This window comes from Hemiscyllium ocellatum, chromosome 20 (genome assembly GCF_020745735.1).
Source record: "Hemiscyllium ocellatum isolate sHemOce1 chromosome 20, sHemOce1.pat.X.cur, whole genome shotgun sequence".
Taxonomy (NCBI): Eukaryota; Metazoa; Chordata; class Chondrichthyes; order Orectolobiformes; family Hemiscylliidae; genus Hemiscyllium; species Hemiscyllium ocellatum.
Window position 1 is genome coordinate 38457422 of NC_083420.1, and position 15537 is coordinate 38472958.

General features: G+C 39.0%; 1 protein-coding gene across 1 annotated transcript in view; it reads left to right on the forward strand.

The window, feature by feature from the left end:
• Positions 1-15537, forward strand: part of zgc:113333 (beta-N-acetylhexosaminidase) — a 45789-nt gene that overhangs the window by 16698 nt on the left and 13554 nt on the right. The window contains exons 4-10 of the mRNA XM_060840288.1: positions 1903-2012; positions 2947-3034; positions 4971-5135; positions 8040-8223; positions 10257-10328; positions 10567-10771; positions 12384-12466. Coding sequence (XP_060696271.1) covers positions 1903-2012; positions 2947-3034; positions 4971-5135; positions 8040-8223; positions 10257-10328; positions 10567-10771; positions 12384-12466 — 907 coding nt within the window. The remainder of the gene's footprint in view (positions 1-1902; positions 2013-2946; positions 3035-4970; positions 5136-8039; positions 8224-10256; positions 10329-10566; positions 10772-12383; positions 12467-15537) is intronic.

The window sequence follows — 15537 nt, forward strand, 5'->3', positions numbered from 1 at the left end:
CTAGCACATTCCAGCCACCTCTCATCCTCTGTGTGAAAATCTTGCCTCACACATCTCCTTTAAATTTCACCCGTCCCACTTTAAATCAAAGCTCTGAATATTTGACATTTCCAGCTTGGGAAAAATATTCTTGACTATCCAGCTGATTCATGACTGTCATAATTTTATATATTTCAATCAGGTTGCCCCTCAGCCTCCAATGCTGTAGCAAAACCAATCCAAGTTTGTCCAACTTCTCCTTATACCTAACGCACTCCAATCTAGGCAACGTTGTGCTAAACCTCTTTTGCACCCTCTCCAAAGACTCCACATCCTTCCTATCATGTGATAACCAGAACTGCACACAACACTCTAAAATGTACCCTAACTAAAGTTGTATATAGCTGCACCATGCCTAGCCATGTATAAAATGTCTTTGATTCTTTTTAATCTTACTTTCCAAGGAGATTTCAAGACTCCTTTTAGCACTCCTCATTTCTTGTTTAAGTTCTTTCCAGCTTCCTTCAAACCCTGTAATTATCTTTCCAGACCAGTTCACAATAGCAAGCATCAGTCTTTTGATTTCTCTCTTTTTAAAACAAGCTATTATTTAAAGTTCAATTCTCACCGCAACTCACAGATCCAAACCAAAATTGAGAAAACAGAAGAAAAATAATGACGGTGTCGACATACTCGCTTCTGCATACACTGAAATAACCCCTTAAATGTCTGTAAGTCCGACTCTAACTTAAATTCCGAATTCAATTTTGCTAGCTCTGTTTTCATGCCCTCAAAATTTTACTTCTTTAAATTTTTAAAACTAATCTCTCAACCACTCCTCTCCCTCTGACTTAATGTTAAATTCCAATTGTATTATGGTCACCATTACCCATGTGCAATTTCAATTAAATTATTACTTGATCATACCTTGTTACACAATACTAAGTATACTGTAGCCTGCTTTCTGGTCCACTCCAGAACATGATTTGCTAAGAACCTATCCCCAAACTCATTCTCAGAGCTACTCGTAAAGCTACTCAGGAACTCTCATGATTCACACTATTTGAAAAATCCCCGTTATCTCTTCTCCATCCTGCTGTGTGGATACTGTTTGGGACTTTAGAAACATTAGGCAAGCTAATGAGTGGACTGTTAACTTAAACTACTTTAGACATATTGAACCAGTGTCACTGCTCTCTGCCCATCGGGGACCCTGCTTTATGATTGCTGGTCTGGAGAACTAGGGTTTCCTGCCACCGGTTGCGATCTCAGTCCGAGGTGGAGTCAAACGATTGTTGCAGAGTCCCTGATATTAATTTTATTCTGGGTGCTTTCAGTACTTTCCCAGACATTCCACTGCGCAGAAAACCATTCTCCAGGTGGCTGTTTCACATGGTTCGCTGACAGCCGAAACAATGGTTTTGCATTTAAACAAGTTATTTTCCACTTGATCTTCAAATGCTCATTGTCATGTCCTGTTAAACCTTAATGTTCTGGTTTGAAGCTATCATTTTTAATCCTACCACTATAGGGAGCTGATGACCACAAATTATTCTGAGACATTTGGTCCATTGTGTCTGTCCTGAATTTTTCAGATATCAGTCATCCATTCTTTCCCCATATTGTTGCAATTTTTGTTTTCTTCACATGTTTCTCCAATTCCCTTCTGAAAACAACTGTTGAATCTATTTCCACTACCGCTACCTTTTCAGTGCATTATAATCATGTTAACACATTACATTACAATGTTCTTCCTTATGTTACTTTTGGTTCTTTTGCTAATCACTTTAAACCTTGGACTTTTTGGTTTATGTAGGGGATACAAAAGTGTATATAGTATTTATTTGAACTCTTTATAAGAAAGCATAACTGAGAGAAGAATTCTACAAACACAGCCTGGGAGTAAATATCTCTATTTTGTAGATTTTTCCCCTTCTGGCCAGCACTGGGGTGAACGGTATACTAATGGAGTATGAGGATACCTTTCCTTACCATGACGACCTTGAAATTCTGAAATCCACCTATGCATTCAGGTAGGGATTGGTCAGCACGTTCAGCTGTTAACTAGAAGGTTGGTGGTTCATGTCCACCCAGAGACAAAGCATGGATGTTGGAGTGGCATGGTGCCACAGTGGTTAGAACTGCTGCATCACTACACCAGGTACACAAGTTTGATTCAAGCCTTGTGTGAATGTCTGTGGAGTTTGCAAATTTCCCCTGTGTTGGATGTGAGCACAGAATCATAGAATCCCTACAGTGGTAAAACAGGCCATTCGGCCCAACAAGTTCATACTGATCTTCCAAAGAGTATCCCACCCAGATCCGTTCCCCTACCCTATGACTTTACATTTCCACTGACTAACACACCTAGCCAACACATCCCTGAACACTACAGGGCAATTTAGCATAGTCAATTCACCTCACCTGCATATCTAGGAAACCGGAGCACCCGGAGGAAACCCAGGCAGACATGGGGAGAATGTGTAAACTCCACATAGTCGCCCAAGCCCGGAATCAAACCCGGGTCCCTAGTACTGTGAGGCAGCAGTGCTAACCACTAGCCACTGCCGTGAGGGCTGTGACCTGGCAATGAGCATGTATAGATGGGAACATTAGTTGTTACCTCTGTTCCTTTTCTTTCCTCCATCCCATGGTTCCATAGCCTAGGATGATGCTGCAGCCAATAATGGACATCGAAGGGTTCATTTCTGGCTGACTGTTATCAATGAGTCTAGAAGTTGTAGAATAACAAGAAATCTAAAAGTTACAGGTTGAAAGAATGTTAGATATGTGGGAGAGAATTGCAGGCTGAAATCTAATGGAAGGATTTGAATAGTTTATGTATACACTAATGAATATTTAACAGCGATCTATATGGAATTCAGTATTTTTTTACCTCTGGAGTGTCTCTGTAAAGAGTGTAGTTGTTATACACTTGCATTAATTCCATTTATTTTCTTTGTACAGTTCTGCTGACATTGACAAGATCCAACAGTTAGCTGAGAGCAATAATCTGGAGATTATTCCCCTAATTCAAACCTTTGGGCACATGGAGGTAAGGTCAATGGGTGAGTGTGGGAGGGACTGTGAATAGACAGGTAATTTTACTACTGTATGGGTTACCTTGTGACTAGGTTTGTAACACCAGTAACAAGGTCTGCTGCAGGTATCAGACAGATCTGAGGCGTTCTGTAATTAAAACAAATCAATGTTTCCAGTGAGACCCTTCCTGAAAATGCTGCTTGGATTTGGTTTCAACCAAAGTCAAGAATGTACTTATTCACAAAACTGCTGAACCTTTCCAGATTTTTCCTATTTTTAATTCTACATTTTTTTTTCTGTTTTAAACCCATTTACTGAATGACAGACATGGAATTTATTGTGATACTGAAGTTGGTCTTCCATGTTTGTGGATGTGGTTTCCATTGATTAGTCTCTAGGATCCAAAATGAAGAGCCTGGTTGAATTTCTGACAATATCAGTGGACTGTTGTCAAGCAGTTGAATATAAGGCATTTTAGATTTTTAACTATATGGCAGTGCGGTACTTTTTAAAAAATTCAATAACGATATGATCTTTGCCAGCAAAGCCAATGTTTATTGCCAATGAGGAGATGTGGTAAGGCATCTTTGTGAATCACTGAAGTTCATGTGGTGTAGGTACACGGAAAGAAAATTCCAAGATTTTGACACAGTGATAATGATTGTATTTCCAAATCAGGATGTTATATGGCATTAGGAACTTGCACTAACTAGCTTTGTTCTTCCAGATGGTAGAGATTGCAGTTGTTGTCAAAAGGAGCTTTGTTGATTTGCTGTAGTGCCTCTTATAGATGGTACATATTGCTGCCATTGTGTAATGGTGGTTGTGGGAGTGAATGTTTAAAGTGATAGATGGGGCGCAGATTAAGTGATCAACTTTGTCCTTCATCCTGGCAAGTGCTCTTTGTTTCTCTTTTTTGGAGATAGCAGACAGGCATTGGGGAATTGGAAGGTGAGTGCCTGGTAACCAGGTCTGGTATTTAACATAGCAACTCTTTTCTTTTCAAATATTAGATCTTCCTCAACCGCCCTCCATGAAGGTACAGACTTCATACTGTACCTTAGATGTCTGGCCTATCTATCTCAGTGCTGCATTTAGCTTGCACTAGACAGAAAACAAGTGGAACACAAATATTTAATAAAACATCTATTGTAAAGTTATTTTTTATTTTTAAAAATGAATGATCAATGAATTGAACGATGCAAATTATACAACCAAATGTGATTTAACACTTGGAAAAAGTGAACTGTCAGTAAATTGAGGGTTGTAATTGGGATTAGTGTTGACTTCAGATCATTTCTGTTCATGAGGGAAAGCTTTGTGCTGAGTTGCTCCCTTTAGATACATCATTATGAAATTCAAACATAAAGGGGCTCAGGGCATTAAATAGGTTCTGAATGTTCTTCATGAATGTTTCTTTTGAAAATTTGGTTATTCCTGTGATTTATCTTTCATTCTAATAAGACATGAAATTTACAAACCTCAATCTTGCCTGAGAGAATCTTAGAATGTTGAGGGGAAGCCCATTTGCTGCTTTGTGCAATAGAATCTTAAGCATTTGCCAACAAATTTTTTAGTTAAGGAAATTAATGATGGTCTATCACTCATGAACTTGGTTAACTGTTGACTTTTAAACTACTGTTAGTTTCCAGGTCTCAAATCATTATTGAGATTTCTTGAATAGGATCAAGTAACGACTTTATTCAACATCGTCAAAACCTGTAGCGTTGGAAAAACACAGGTCAGGCACCATCCGAGGAGCAGGAGAGTCGATGTTTCAGGCATTAGCCTTTCATTAGAAATTCCTGATGCTTTTCCAGTGTCACATTTTTCTACTCTGATCCTCCAGCATCTGCAGTCCTCACTTTCTCTCTTTATTCACCCTTGTCCTAATAACCGAAAACTGGTGAGTTGTTTTATTGTTTAATTGTAGATTGTTTTCTTGACAGTTTGTTCTCAAGCATGATAAATATTGGAACCTCAGAGAGGTAAAGAAATATCCCAATAGCCTGAATCCCCATTTGGCTGGCTCTTTGAATCTGGTGAAGGAGATGCTGTCTCAAGTACTCGATAAACACAGCAAATCTGGCTGGATCCACATAGGAGCTGATGAGGTAAGTAATATGCAGAGATGCTCATTAATTGTAGGGTATAGGATAGCAATATTGTGGTGATAACCCATCATATAGTTTATTGTCTGTTGTATATCATAGAACCCCTACAGTATGGAAGAAGGCCATTCAGCCCATCGAGTCCACAATGACCTTTCAAAGAGCATCCCACTCAAACCCACCCTATCTCTATAAACCTGTTTCCTATGGCTAATCCACCTAGCTTGCACGTCTTTGGATTGTGGGAGGAAACAGAAGCACCTGGAGAAAATCCATGCAAACATGGAGAATGTGCAAACTCCACACAGATAGTCGCCTGAGGGTGGAATCAAACCTGGGTCCCTGCACTGTGAGGCAGCAGTGCTAACCACTCAGCCATCATGCTGCCCTTATAATCTTTGTACTTGTGCAGTTTACACAGCAAGCCTCATGCAACAATTCACATTAATATATAGTAATGGCCTTTAGATGGAGCTTTTTAAAGCTGGGAGATGGTGGTTTAAGGACTTAAAATAAAATTAAATGTATTGGGGGTGAGTGGGGAATAGCAAGATGGTGTATAGTTGGTCAACACGGAGAGAGTGCAATAGGATCGTGGAATAAGAGTAGCTGTGCTCCAGAAGAGTTGGTGTTTTGTAAGGTGGAGGATGGATGTTGCCCAACTTGCTGCTCAGTGGGAATTTTTATGATGTTGCATTGTAGGTTATTGATCTTGTATATTATGTAATTGGAGCAACTAAGTATAATAATAGTGAGAAATGAATTATAGCAGTGATTGAAACTGACTGGGGGAGAATTGGAAAAGTGCTACTCAGACTGCAGATACTAGCTAGATGTATCAACCTCAAATCCCAGTGTGGTTTCAAAACTGCACGGTCTACAATTGACGTTATTTTTCCACTCGGGCAGTAGAAAGAGAAATGCAGCAAAAATATAAGATTACTACATATTGGCCTCATTGATCTCACTGTGAACAGGGTGGTCCATTTCAGCTGCTGGAAAAAACTGGCTGCCTACTAAATTTGCTTAATATAATCCCCACTTTCCTTGACCATATGACAGATTAAAGTCTGCTATGATTGGGTAACATTGAAACCCTTTGAGATCTGCAATGTGTTCTAGCACTGACTTTTTTGGCACATTCTTCGCTTTGCTGCTGTCAGAGCGTCATATACCAGACCTGAAGGAAACTGTTCAATGTTACTTCTCTGGGTTGCAAGACAAAGATGTATGAAGTTCTCATCAGTGAGCTGCTCTGTGCTAATGATACCTGTACTAGCATCCTACAGAAAGAGCTGCCTCAACAGCACATGGTGGACTCTATTGTGCCTATGAACTTTGTTTGAATCAACGTCAGGAAGACAAATGTTATAGTCCAGTATATAGCCATTATCTATCAGCACTGACAATGTAATGCTTCACATAGCTAGGCTCCAAATCACCAGCAATGTCACTTGAAGCTGAAATGAATACACACAGGTCACCAAGTTAAAGGTAATCTATCCAAGATCATAACAGTGTGGAACAACAGCAACCTGAATGAAAACATCAAAACGTGAATCTATCAAGCCTGTGTCTTCAGTCAGTGAGACCAAAACAACATGCTAAGCAAAAGAAAATGCTGACAAATTTCTCTTGGCAGGACATGATCACCAATTCTGGAGCATGCAGATCCTATCTGCATTCACCCCTTATTAAGTCAATTACATCAGTGTTGACTTGGCCACATTCATCAGACGGATGACAGTTGCAGACATGAAGACCTTTGATATGGACCACTTGGTCATGACCTCTTCTAAATACACCTGGAGAGGCAATATCAAGATGACAGATATTGACACTGACAACTGGGAGAAATTTGCTGACAGGATCGCTGGAGGCTGATTGTTTGGAAGGCCAACAGAAGAGGCAAGCAGAAATGAAAATCTTAGCAGGCCAAAAGAAAACCAAGAACAGTGAATCGTGCACATTCTCAACCTATTGTCTTCCTCTGCAGCAAATGTGGCAGAGATTTGACTCGGAGCAGAATTGCTGAGGTATCAGACTGTGTTGGCTATCACATCAATCATGATCTTACAAGATGGAGGAATCACTTTGTGATGAATGGGATATTTTACAGTAGTCATGCTTTCTCCATTTTTCATTTCTAATAGCTGTGCTTAGTAATCAGTCAGAGGACTAATGAATCTGTTTTTGCTTAGTTTAACTCTGCCAATGGAGATAGGTTCAGTTTCTTGACAAGTGATGAGTGCAAGGTTTGCAGTTCCTTTAGCATGGGTTTTGTTCTCCCAGGTCTTTTGGAAAAATTGCTTTCAAAGAAATTCAACGTGCTGTCCAAGTGAAGTCTATATAGTTGACTGAACTATAAGATTGGAAGATACATGAAAATGGTTTTGCGAACTATCACATTAAAGCTTTATCTCCAGTAGAAGCAGTTGCATTATTTGGAGAATTTCTATAATGTTGAAAATTCAACAATGAAGCAGAAATTCATAATTGTTTTATTGCTATGAACTAATAAAATCTTCTCTTTCCCTCAGATTTACACAGTTGCAATGAATTCTATTGAGAATCCCCTATGGCGGGGCTTGGTATTAGTTTACCATTTGCTGTATCAACACTGTGGTTAGATACTAGAGTACTTGAATAGCATGTGTTATTATGTAGTTTATACCAAACTTGTATTTATGCAGTATTTTTAATTTTTAAAGGATAAAACCAAGGGAGAGAGGCAGAAAGGTATAGATAGGGAGGCTGTGCCAGAATCTAAGGCCTAGACAACTAAAGACAGACTCACCATTGTGAAGCAGTTAATTCCAGGATTCTAATTAAAGGAGTATGAATACCTAGGAGGGTTGTAGGGCTGAAATTACAGGGATTTTATGAAGAATTTACTTTTTTTTTGAGGTTTTTAATCTTGGAGAAGGTACTGAATCCAAACAGTGGATCAACGAACAACGAGGAGACATTGGAAAGATGTATTTGGACCACATAAAGCAAGTTGGGAGTTTCGTGGTCAAAAGATATCCTGGAATTAAGCTCATCATATGGGATGACATGATGCGAAAGATTAATAAAGAAAGAATCATTGGTGAGTCTTTTTAATTTTTTGGTTTTAGAAAGGAAAGTAAAAAGATTTTATGATTTGCTTATTCTATGAAATGTCATGCAAGTGTGGTGGCAAATTCAAAGGTCTGCAGTCTGTTCTTTTACTGAAAGAAGCTCTCAAGAGAAAATGGAATTTGAAAAGATATCTCTCTTGCTTAATGCTACATTAGGGTGAGAATTAGGTGCATTCTACATAAATACAATGCTTCCATTCAGTTTATTTCAGGATCTCCAGACATCCCAAAGTGCTTTAAGCTACTTACAAGACTTTGAAGTGCAATCACTGCTACAATGTAGGAAATGTAGTATCAAGTTTCCACAGAACAGCAAATACAATTATTTTTTGTGATACTATTTGAGGGATAAATATTTGAATAGGACACGATGCAGTGATTAGTCAGTTTTGAACGACATCGCTAATGTGGCTTGATTCGAATTGCTCTCCTCGAAGAAACCCCAGAAGAATTGCTACCCCTCTACAGGGCCATGATGAAAATGTTCTGGAAATACAGGCCAGTACAGAGTGATTTCTCTGACCAGCAACTTCATAATATTTCTATTGAAAATAGATCTCTTCCATAGTTGGAATCCATCTGTGGTAACCAACATTCCCTTACAAAAAATGACACTATGGTATGTTTGGTCCCACTCAATGTTTTAGAGATTGGACATTAATTATTGTTGGAAAACCATTCTGGGTGTCTTGGAATTGTTTCTAATTCCCCCTGCTGTTGCTTTGAATTTAGCAAATACTTTGTATATTAAAAATGTCATGAGCCCCAATTTATAAATAAATCAAGACTCTAATCATTTTGGTTTGTAAGCAATATAAAAATGTAGAAGTGAATCTACCTGTGTTTTGATGTTTTCATATAATCTCATGTCTTTTGATGCCATTCCTGAAGTCTAGCCATGACACTTGTAATTAATGTATTAACACATTACACCTATATTAGCTTTGGCTTACAAGGAACACTCTCGCTTCCTAAGACATTAGTTTGTAAGTTTAATTTCCAGTCTGAAGACTTGAGCACAAAGTCTAGGCTGACAGTTCGTAGAGTGCTGTAATGGGAGGAACGACTTTTCAGATGATACTCACTTAAAACCATGAACAGAATTTTGTACTAAAAGTGGGGGTCTTGGTCATCAGCTTGAAAACCAATGGAACCACTTCCCCATCAATTCACTTCATTTTTGTTTTGGAAAGGCCCACTGGTGTACATGCCAGTTAACAGGCTATCGGTGAAGTTTTCACTGAAATCAGAGGTCTGCTATCTGAACAAAAATCACCCAAAGTCCACAATACATACCACAAGTGATGGTGGGAGGTGGTTCACAGGTTTGGTGCTTGGCTGTTCACAGGTTGAGGTTTAGGGGAATTAGCAGAAGGGACAGGAGAGAGGCATTCAGATGGTCCCACCCTTGTTGCCAGGTCCTTTTCATCAGGCAGTGAGTGCCTTTAAATGAGGGGCCTCATTCCAAGTGGCTAATGGGCAAATGCATGAAATATGGCAAGCTCCTGCCAACTATGCAGTTAATAGTAGTGCTAGTGGGATGAGGCCTTTTTTTTAAAGTGGACATTAATTGATCGCCTAAGGGTACAGTTGGCATTGGAATGGTCACTCATGGTAGTGGTGGGGGTGGAGGAGGTCGCAAGATTCTGCTCTAAGTCCCTTTTTTTGTGTTTGGCTTAAAAATGTCATAGCACATTTTGAAGAAGATCAGAGAAGTTCTTTTTGATGCTCTGGCTAACATTTATTCTTAAACCAGTCTCACTAAAACAGAACACCTGGTTGTTATTGCTGTTTGTGGAACCTTGGTGCGTGCCTGTTGGTTGCTGAATTTCATACAGCAGTGACTACATCATAAGAACTTAATCGGCAGAAAGACCTTTGGGACATCCGAAAGCTATCAAAGATGTTACATAAATGTATGTTTTTATTATACCATATATATATATTATACATGCAGATATATATTTTATACATATAACATACTTGAATGATCTCTTCCCAGAATCTGGTATAACCGAACATATTACCCCGATGGTATGGTTCTATCATCCAGACTTTAGAATTGACCAAGTAGGTAAGTAGAAACAATCCTCAGTGCTATCATCATCTTCCCTCTTTTGACTGTTTCTTTATGGAATCATAGAATCATACAGCATAGAAAAGGCCCTTTGGCCCACTATGTCTATGCTGACCAACAAGCCTCAAACTACACTAAACCCATTTACCTGAATTTGTAGTTAATCTTCATTTTAAGATGAATATCAGGGTTTTGGTTGTATTCTTTTGTATTAAAATAACCATTTGGTATTTAGAGACATTCCTTACCAAGTACATGGACAGTGGATTCAAGAATGTCTGGTTTGCAAGTGCCTTCAAAGGGGCAACAGGTGTTAGCCAGAATTGGACCCCCATTAAGTTCCATCTGGAAAATCACCTCCAGTGGCTGCAGGTGATGAAATCCATCTCAAAGTTCTCATCTCTCCGCTTTCAAGGCTTGGCATTAACAGGCTGGCAAAGGTAAGACACTTCCTACACGTATTTATTCTCAACAATGTCAAAATTGAAAATAGAAACAGTCACTTGGGTAGAACAGTACTTGAAAGAAATTCATGTTGTTAAAGTTTTTCATCTTGCATTCATCAGGACAAAGGCAAGAATGCCAAAATTTCAACCAATCGCAACAATTTATCATAAATTCTACCAGTGATGGTGAAACAACCAATATGTGTAGGAACACGCCACTGAAATACTACATCACTGCAGCACCACAAAATGTCAACTACCTCTCTAAGATGGTACTGCCCAAATGTTCACAGGAAAGGGCAACCAAAATTAATTAATCATTCCTGTATTTCCAGCAGGTACAATAATTCAAGATCATGAGATATCCCTCACATGTGCAAATGGGTATTAAATTTTTATTCGTTTTCATTTGATGAAAGGAACATATCGTTTTAAAATAATGCTTTACCAATACAGAATAATTCATGGTTTTCTGATAATTGTCTTTTATTTTTAGTTTGCTAATTACAGTAGCATCATTGACAAATAGTCTGGTTGTAATTCACAATTTCATTCTTGTTCAGAGCCAGGGAATCCCAAGAAACCATACTAGCATTCAGTCACAATCTCCCAATATCTGATGGTCCTGGAGGTACAGAGGACAAGTTGAATTTTTTACCTGCGGGGTTCTTATGTATTCCAAATACATGAAAGCATTAAAGCAACCAGGTCATAAGGTTATTTTGACTAGTGGGTCAATGGAAAATTGAAGTGCGAAGCTTCTATTTTGTTAAAGCTTAATGCATTAAAATAAATTGCTGCTTCAAACAGAGTCAAAGAATTATTTTAACAAGTCACAGATTTAAAAGCTTCAATTTTCAACATTAGCAGATGGTTGAAGTAGCTATAGGCTGTTGTAAAACAGAATCATAGTGGGACAATTTTAATTTCATGTTCTCCAGTAATTCTGACCATATTCTCACTGATATGTCTGAACTGGTCATTAGCACATGTGCAGACATTTACTGGCAGAAAATGACTGACTGATGTCTTGGTGCCCATTTCTGCTATCTGGGCCCCAGGAGAGCTACCTTTGATTTTGGGAACAAACTCCAATTTCATTATATTAAAAAAACAGTGCTGATTGATTTGCAAGTTTAGTTTGATTGGCAGACGCTTTCCATGTCAACTTATTTTAATTTTAAATACTGTGTAATGGTTTCTTGACAGGGATTTCAGTATTTCCTCAAGAACTTGCAGATTTATGAACACTGTGAGGAATGTGTAAGGCAGTGTTTATTGCTGGGGTGGACAATCTTGAAGGAATTAATGTGCAACTCTGAGGCTTTAGGTCAGTTCAGTAGGAATGGGATCAGAAAGGCTCTAGTGTTCAATGTATCATCAAGTCCACCAAACCAATGATTAGACATTGTAACTGCTTATACAATCCTGAGTCATCCCAACCCTTACTTTAGATGCTTCGTCAGTTAATAGGAAGCCATTTCTGGATATGAGAGATTGTGAACATTGTGATGGTTTCAGAACATTATGATCTTGTTCAAAATTTCTTTTAAAATGATGTCAGTTAGAAAGACAATTTTATGCTGTTTCTATATCCATTCTTCAGGTACGATCATTTCTCAACTCTTTGCGAGCTGCTGCCAGTTGCAATCCCATCCCTGGTGGTCTGCATGCAAACTGTGACACATGGTGAGTTTCTTTTAGTAAAATAAGTTGCAGTTATTTTGTTTTGGTTGCCATTCACATTTTCTTTGGATACTTTTTATTTCCTCTTTTTGTTTTACTTATTGCTTCACCACTCTGTTTTTGCCTTGCACCATCAAACTTTTTGGCACTTCATTGCTCAAAAAATCTTTTTTTGTTCTTTCTCTAACCCTTTCCTCCTTCTCACTGACTCCAAATGTTTAAGACTTGTTATATTAATTTCTGTCAATTCTGATGACAGGTTATTGACCTGAAACACTCAAGGCTTTTCTCCCCACCGATGTAGCTAGACCTACTGAGTATTTCTAATATGTCTGTTTTTGCTTAGATTTCTAACACTCAGTATTTGGTTGTCATGTTCAGCACCACTTGATGTAACATGCTGATTTGATGTATATCTTCCACAGGCTCCTCCTGTCAGGTGTACTCAAATAGATTTGTCAAACAGAATTTTCCTGCAGTAAAACCGATAGACCTGATCCAGTGATTACATTCCTGGTGAAGGGCTTATGTCCAAAACGTTGACTCTTCTGTTCCTCGGATTCTACCTGGTCTGTGCTTTTTGACCCCAATGATTCAATGCCTTTCTAAATGTATTATTACAACTTCCTTGACAAATTTTGGCATTTCCCAATAACTGATGTTAAGCTAAAACATTTGCAACATCCTGTTTTCTCTCATCCTCCTGTTTTAGTGTTTTTAACTTTCTTTGCTAATATTTCAAAATATTAACAAATTTTCAATCTGATGGGACAGTGTCTGAATCTAAGGAATTTTGTAAATTCATTGCTAATGAGTCCATTATCACTGCAGCGATCTCTTAGTTTCTCCAATGCCGCTGATGTTAATTTCCTCACTTTTTTAGATTACTGTCTAATTCTGGAATGAAACTTGTCTTCTGCAGTGACGAACATAAAATATCCATTCAATGCTGCTGATGCTTCCTCAGTCCTACAATAAATTCTCCTATCTCTATTTCTAAGGAACCAACTTCAGCTATTTTCTTCCTTTTTGTACACCTAAAATGGCTTCAAATTGTATTTTGTCTTTTTGGCTAATTTACTCTCATTCTACTTTTTCCATTCTGATCAACATTTTGGTAGCTGTTTTCTAATGCCCTCCCAATCTTTAGAGTTGGTGCTTTTTTTTTGCAATATTGTAAACTGTGCTCTGGGCGGCAAAGTGGCACAGTGGTTAGCACTGCTGCCTCACAGTACCAGAGACCAGGGTTCATTTCCCGCCTCAGGAAACTGACTGTGTGGAGTTTGCACATTCTCCCCGTGTCTGCGTGGATTTCCTTCGGGTGCTTCGGTTTCCTCCCACAATCCAAAAATGTGCAGGTCAGGTGAATTGGCCATGCTAAATTGCCTGTAGTGTTAGGTGCAGGGGTAAACATAGGGGAATGGGTCTGGATGGGTGTGCTTTGGCGAGTCGGTGTGGATTTGTTGGACTGAAGGGCCTGTTTCCACACTGTAAGTAATCTAATCTAATCTAAAACAGTGTTCTCCTTCACAGCCACTGTACTGTAAATATTTTGCCTAGTACTTTCTCCCTTTCTGCATTGCCCTGGACTAATACAGATTATCTTCTCATATCTGCGTTATTACAATAGTAATACTATAGTGTAATATTCACTTGTATAACTTAATGTTCTGCTATAGAGAAACACAGCTGTTTGTTGTGTATTTTGGTGCACTATCTGAAACCTGAAGTCTCTGACATGAGAAGTTTGATGCTGCTGTTGAAGCAAGAACCCCACAATGTACTTAACACGATCCAGTCTAACTAGAAGCTCACTTTGTCTTTTTTCTATCTTTAATGCACATTAATACAAAAACTGTTGGAACTGGAGAATTACACCAAGAATTAACAATAAATACACCTAGAACACATACACCAAAGGTTATATGTAGATTTAAAGTCCTTTTGATTGTCCCATCAAACATTTGCAGTGAAGGTACAGCATAGGCGAGGGCTAGCGATGACCTAGGGGACTGTTAATCTACACACCCAGGTAACATACTGGGGACCCAGGTTTGAATCCCAACATAGGAAGTGGAGGAGCAACAGTCCTTGTCCAACAGGTTCAAGAGTTTTTCTCCCTGTGTGGACAGGAATGGGGACTGCAGGGAGGATGAGCCAATTGACCACAGCACTGTGGTGCAGGGAGCCATTCAAGTTGGGGGGGGGGGGGGGTGGGGAAGAGAAGAGAAATGTTGTTGTAATTGGGATATTATAGTTAGATGCATAGACATTGTTCTCTGTGACCAGGATCAAGTGTCCGAAAGGTTGTGTAGCCTGCCTGGTGCTCAGGTTTGGGATATCTCATCTGGGTTGCAAAGAACTTGTAGCAGAAGGGTAAAGATCCAATGGTCGTGGTCCACGAAGGTACCAATGAAATAGATAAAACTAGGGCAAAGGTTCAGCTAAGGGAGTATGAACAGCTAGGAGCTAAATTAAAAAGCAGAACCCCCAACATTACCATATGAATCCTTTCTTATTGGAGGATACCAAATTTATAAAGTATTTTTCGCAGGAATTCAGAGCCTTCTAGGATATTAATTCAGGTACGGCTAGGAACCCTTTGATGATGAGGGAGACCATTAAGGCATATGCCGAGGCTTGGTCATCTCATATTCTGCGTCCCGGAAAAGTCAAAAGGGAGACTCGCTTGAAGGCAGCTGAAATTGCGTATGTTGATAGGCCCTCCATTACTAAGCTACAAAAGATCACAGCCCGTAGGGCAGCCTTGAATACTCAAACAGCAAAGAGGGAAATATTATTCGCATATCAGAGATTATTTGAATTTGGCAACAAGCCTGGCAGATATCTAGCATATCTTGCCAAAGAGTAAAAGACTCCCCAAGCCATTACATCTATTAGAGAAAGTGCTGGTACCCTGAATTGTGATCGTGAAAAGATCAAAACAGCGTTTAGAAAGTTCTATTCTGAATTGTATAAGTCGCAGGAATGTGAGGCTGGAACTGGGAAGACGGAGTCCTTCTTTAAAAGTGTGGCCCTTCCAGGCCTAACCTTGATCTTGAATGCTCCCTCGA